This window comes from Chrysochloris asiatica, unplaced genomic scaffold, assembly GCF_000296735.1.
Source record: "Chrysochloris asiatica unplaced genomic scaffold, ChrAsi1.0 scaffold00001, whole genome shotgun sequence".
Taxonomy (NCBI): Eukaryota; Metazoa; Chordata; class Mammalia; order Afrosoricida; family Chrysochloridae; genus Chrysochloris; species Chrysochloris asiatica.
In genome coordinates, this window is record NW_006408519.1 from 25410498 (window position 1) to 25416880 (window position 6383).

Sequence of the window (6383 nt, forward strand, 5' to 3'; positions counted from 1 at the left end):
GGATCTCTTCCAATCAGTAGGCCAGGTAGCTGTCTTCCAAATGTGTTAGCATAGATGAGCAAGCAGCTTCAGGGCTGCTTCAGTTTGTTGAAAATATTCAATTTATATCCCATCAATTCCTAGGGCCTTACTTTTATCAAACACCTTCAATGCAGCTTGGATGTCCAGCACCAATTGGTTCCTTCAGCACCATTGGTTCCTGATCACGTAATACCTCTTAGAGATGGTTGAACACTGACCATTTATTTTTGGTACAGTAACTCTGGGTATTCCTTCCAGCTTCTTTTAATGCTTTCTGCATTATTCAATATTTTGCCCACATAATCATTCAATACTGCAAGTCGAGGCTTGCATTGTTTTCTCCGGTTCCGTCAGCTTGAGAAATGCTGTGTGTGTTCTTTACTTTTAGTTTTCTAGCTCCAGGTCTTTGCACATTTCTTTATAACATCTGACTTTGTCTTCTGGAGGTGCCCTTTGAAATGTTCTGTTCAGCTCTTTAAACTCATTTCTTCCATTTGCTTTAGCATCTCTACGCTTCAGAATCTCTTCTGTTTCAGAATCTCTTCTGGCATCCATTTTGATCTTTTCCTTCTTTCTTGTCTTCTTAATGAGCCTTTGCTTTTTTTCCTATATAATGTTCTTGGTGTCATCCCACAACTTTTCTGGTCTTTGGGTCATTAGTGTCTAATGTATCAATTAGATCAAATCTGTTCTTGAGATGATCTCTAGATTAAGGGGGGATATGTTCAAGGAGCTCTGGTAGCGTAGTGCTTACGAATCAGGCTGCTAATCTAACAGTCAGCAGTTCGAAACTACCAGCTGTTCCGCAGGAGAAAGATGAGGCTTTCTGTTCCTGTAAAGATTTACAGCCTCAGAAACCCTGTTCAGGGTCGCTGAGTTACAATTGACTCCACAGAACATAACAACAGCAATGTTCAAGGTCAAATTTTGGCTCTCATAAATTTGTTTTAATTTTCTTTAGCTTCAGTCTGAACTTGCATATGAGCAATTGATGGTCTGTTCCACCGTCTGCCCCTGGCCTTTTTTTTGCTGATGACGTAGAGCTTTTCCACCATCTGTTCCCACGGATGTAGTCAATTTGACTTCTGTGTTTTCCATCTGCTTTTCCATGTATATGAAAACTTCTTAGATATTACCAAACACCTTGACAGAATGATTTGCTGAGTCTTGGGGCCTAGGACCACAGTCCTAGGGGACACCATGGTGAAATGGCATAACATAGTCCACAAAAATAAAGTTCTACATACTACTTCGTCAAGTAACAACTGGGGTCTTAAAAACTCATGAACAGACTCTCATGGTACAACTATTTGTCTCCCTGTCTAAAGAAAAGAAGATTGATGAAAACTGAAGACCCATGGAAACAATGAGCCCAATGGACTAATGATGCATCTATAGCATCTATAACTCTGAGACCAGAAGAACTAGATGGTACCTGGCTACCACTGATGACTGCTCTGTGAGAGATCACATTAGAAGGTTCTTGATGGAGACGGAGGAAATGAGGACTAAAACACAAAAACATAAAAAAAGACCAGATTTATAGGTCAGAGATTGAAGGAACTCCTTAGTTACTCTTCAGGTCTGAAACTGAACTCCTTCCCTTGGCTCAATTTTCAGCCAAACAACAGACAGGTCAGTAAGGGGAACAATGACACTAGTGAGGTACGTACATCTTACAATAATCAACCATCTGAGATAAAAAAAAGATACCAAGGACAGAGTTCAGAAAGGTCAGAAAGAGGAATATGATTGAAAAACAAAGGAAGGAAGAGGGATCATGTGGTACTACACTGAGGGGACTACAATCAATGAGATGAAATAAAATGTTTATAAACTGAATGTAAAATTGATGACTTGCTCAGTAAATTTTTATCCAATTAACAATAATTAGTAAAAAAAAAAAAAACAACTCATAAAACAGTACCTTTAGTGTAATCAACAACTGCTTCCAAAGCGGCTATCCTAATGTCCACAAAGTGGCCATATTCAGCATAAGACTTAAAAAGAGCTGGATCACTTGGCACATGCCCGTTCTTCTGAAGCACCCGTATGGCTCTCAAGCAACTAGGGAAAACAAGTCACTACATCACTGTTCATTTCCAGACACAGTTAGCTCCCAAAACCAGGGCACCATATAATAATGGAAGATAATCAAACTGCTTCATGACACAGGGGTCAAACCAGTGAGAATCACACATGACATCAACACACCATCTTCACCATCACAGCCAGCATTATCCTTGACTTACACCTTGACATTTGTCACAAAATAGAGGGATAACAGATTTTTCACTCTTGACTTAAATGCAAAATGTAATAATGAGATAGTAAGAAACAGGCATAGAGTTAAATATTTCTGTTCAAGTTTTCTGAACCAGTTTAGTTTCCTTAGCATTATACAGTAATTTGTGGTAATAAACTGAAAACTTGATATGATTTAAACCTTTCAGTTTTGTAATACTGAAAGCATTGTAATAATCATAAAACTTCAAAATTAATAATCTAGTCCTTTTAAAACAATTCTAAAAGTTGTTTGGAAACTCAAAGCTTCAAGTTCTTTTATGTGGCTTATAATTATAACAGGAGCTCTGGTAGCGTAGTGGTTACGAATCGGGCTGCCAACCTTAAGGTCAGCGGTTCGAAACTACCAGCCGCTCTGCGGGAGAAAGATGAGGCTTTCTACTCCCGTAAAGATTTACACCCTCGGAAACCCTGTACAGGGTCGCTATGGGTCGGAACCGACTCGATGGCACTTAACAACAACAACAACATAATTATAACAGAAAACTCATCAGAAAACAATTATTTAGCATATAACATAATCTAAACAAAGTATTTTTTCCAAAGGTTTTAGTATAGTTTACTCAAAATGAATACAAAAGGTTACACCTTGTTCAAAATGTTTGAATCAGTGGATAAATTTTCAGCACACTCCTAAATAACTAAACAGAATATTTTGATAGCTCTATACACAGAAGTTGACAACATCAAACTTGTATAATGTATCTGGAGTCCTGGTGTGGCACTGTAGAGTAAGTACTGAACCAGTCACTCCTTGGAAACCCTATGTAGGGTTGCTATGAGTTGGAACTGACTCGGCGACACTTTAACAGCAACAACAAATAATAAATCTAATGGGAAAGAATCCTGGTGTGGCACAATAAGATAAGCACTGGATTGCTGATGGCAAGGTTGGTGGTTCAAACCTACCAGTCAATCTTCGACAACAATATCCTGGGTATAAGTCACCCATTTAACATGACCACCCCAAAAGGATAGAAAATTAGACAGACAAAAATAATGAACCTCAATAATATCAGACAATTTGAGAAAATGTGTGATAACACAAAAACTATGCATACAATATAATTCCAAGTAATTAAAATTTTATATGATTATTGAGGGAAAAATGCTAGGGCATTCTCTAAAAGATTAACAACTGACAGATGTGAAAATCACAGATGATTTTAATCTCCTTTCATATTACTATGTTTTCCAAATTTCCCATAATGAGTATAAATTTATTTCAGTTATGAAAACAAGCAACTGTAAAGAAAAAGTAGAAGCTGCAACCCTACCTGACCGTGACAGTATGCCTGTAACTTGGAAGAAGTTTTTCCATATTTAAAAACCTGGTGATTTCTTCAAGAATGAGTCGCACATCCGGATTCAAGTTCTCCAAAGTCCGAAGCTCATTATTCACACTGACTGCAGGTGTAACAGAGTTGGCAAGAGCATCGATCATCTCTGCACGGTAATAGTTATCTGAAAACTAAGGGCAAGAATCCTTTAAGAGGTGATAAAATTCACACTTCTATTAAAAATTAATATGCATAAATGAAAAACAAAATTTATCTGAAAAAAGATAAGTTCTGTCAAGACATAACTATGTACATTTTAGAATCAAGACACTGGAAAACAGACTAAAAAATAACATTCACTGATCAGTGATACATGAATTTACTGAATGAATATTTACTATATTTAAGGAGCCCTGGCAGCATAATGGGTTGTGGGTGGAGCTGCTAAGTGGTCAGCAGTTGGAATCTACCAGCTACTCCTAGAGAGAAAGAGGGGGCTTTCTGCCCCCACAAAGATTTACAGCCTCGGAAACCCTATAGAGGGTTGCTAGATGTTGGAACCGAATGGAAGGCATACCAACACCAAGGTATTGTTATAGTTACTCAAAACAGATTCTGGAGAAGGAAAACCACAGTCCACAAATGCTGCTGAAAACCCTAGAGCTTCCAATCAGCTGTTTAGTGCTCTACTCTCATATATAAACATATAATTAAGGACCACCATATATTGAAAGCAAGTATCAAAATATAAGAGAGACCAGAATTTTCATGTCAGCTAGCAAGTCCACCCCTAGACACATGTCCAAAAGGCATGAAGTGGGGACTCACATAGCTACTCTACACCAATAATCATTGAAGCATTATTCACAATAGCCAAAGGATAGACCCCTCCCCAGCAAGTTTCCATCAACTAATGAATAAATAAAATGTGGTGCCATCTCCACACTGCCACAGCTAGGAATGGCTAGAAGAGCATGCCGACAAGCATCTGTTGGTGGTGATCAGGGATTGGGGGCAGGGAAAGGAGAGCAGCTGAGAGACTTTCAGATGAGGACGGTGATAGCACCCATGCAGTATGGTCACCGAAGGGCACGCTCATAAATGGTCAACCTGGCAATGTTTGTTCTCTATATAAATTTCACCACAATAAAATTTAAAACAAAACAAAGCAACTTGGAAAAAATAAGAATGCTGGGAAAAAGCAAGCAGAAATGAGATTTAAGAATTAATATTGTCTGAGAAACAATGATAACACTTTCAATAGTATATAACATTACTTATCAAAGAAAAAAGCAGAAAACAAGGATCAAAATTAAACTGGAAGATAAAAATGAAAATAAAAAATCTAAAAATGTCAACAAACCAATAGAGATGGAAAAATGGGAGAGAAAATATAAGAAAACTAGAAGGTTGTTTGTTATAAGAAAAAAGGATATCAGTAACAAGAGTTCTAGAAGAGAACTAGAGGAAATGGTGGAGAAACCATTTCTTAAAAGTTAATCCCAAAACCAAAAGACGTAAGATTTCAGACAAACAGTTCACCGACCAGCTAGCCCAATGTTGTTCTCAATTCACAAGGGAAAGTTCAGGACACTAAAATTCGGTGAAGTTTCAGGGCACTGAAGAAAAACATACGTTGCAACATATGTTTTCTATCTTGCAGACAGAAACCATATGTTGTAGACATAAAAGAACAAAAACAAAAAGGGCACCGGGCCTCTCTCAAGAGCACTGTCAAAGACAATAGAACAATGCCTTCAAGAAACTGAGGGGCCCCAAGATAATCCATAAAATTCAGACCAAAAATATCCCCTGAAGCTTCTCAAAACCAAACAATAATTTAGTTTCACTAGCAAAAAACGGCTGTCTTGAGCATTACGGTCTTTTAAGAACTACCTACATAGGATCAAAGTGACAACAGCAATTGGCAAGATTAGCTAGGCGCCGTAGGGAGCAGGGAGATTATGCTAACAGGGTAGGAACAAATCAGACAAGGAGGGAGAGTGTTGCACATGTCACTAAACTGTACATCTAGAAACAGTTGGTTTGGCGTATGTTTCGCTGTGTATATTCTCAACAACAAAATAAAATTATACTTTCCAACCTGTTGTTGTTGTTAAGTGCCATTTAGTTGGTTCTGACCCTTATTGACCCTGTATAAGGTTTCCAAAGGAGTTCTGGTAGCGTAGTGGTTACGAATTGGGCCACTAATCTCATGTTAGTAGTTCAAAACTACCAGCTGTTCCGCAAGAGAAAACTGAAGCTTTCTGCTGCCGTAAATATTTATAGCCTCGGAAAAACCCTGTACAGGGTTCACTATGAGTCGGAACCGACTCCACGGCACATAACAACAAAAAGGTTTCCAAGGAGTGACTAGTGAGTTTGAACTGCCGACCTTGTGGTTCAAATCGACTTTGCAGTCCAGCGCATTAACCCACAGTGCCATACTACAACCTATGTTGTTGTTGTTAGGTGCCATCAAGTTGGTACCAACTCATAGTGAACTTATTATGCACAGCAGAATGAAACACTGCCCGATCCTGGGCCAACCTTACTACTGTTGCCAAGCTTGAGTCCATCGATGCTGCCACTTGGCCAATCCATCTCATTGGGGGTCTTCCTCTTTTTCTCTAACTGTCCACCTTACCAAACATGACACCCTTCTCCAGAGATTAGTCCCTCCTGAAAATATGTCTGAAGTACGAGAGACGAAGTTTGGTCATCCTGGCCTCCAAGGAGCACGCTGGCTGCACTTCTTCCAAAACTGATCTATTGGTT

General features: G+C 38.7%; 1 protein-coding gene across 1 annotated transcript in view; it reads right to left on the minus strand.

Annotated features, from left to right (window-relative positions):
* TAF2 (TAF2 RNA polymerase II, TATA box binding protein (TBP)-associated factor, 150kDa) overlaps positions 1–6383 on the minus strand; it is a 95347-nt gene that overhangs the window by 42121 nt on the left and 46843 nt on the right. Inside the window, exons 17-18 of the mRNA XM_006830830.1 lie at positions 3603–3796; positions 1949–2088 (exon numbers count right to left, since the gene is read on the minus strand). Of these exons, the coding sequence (XP_006830893.1) occupies positions 1949–2088; positions 3603–3796 (334 nt within the window). The remainder of the gene's footprint in view (positions 1–1948; positions 2089–3602; positions 3797–6383) is intronic.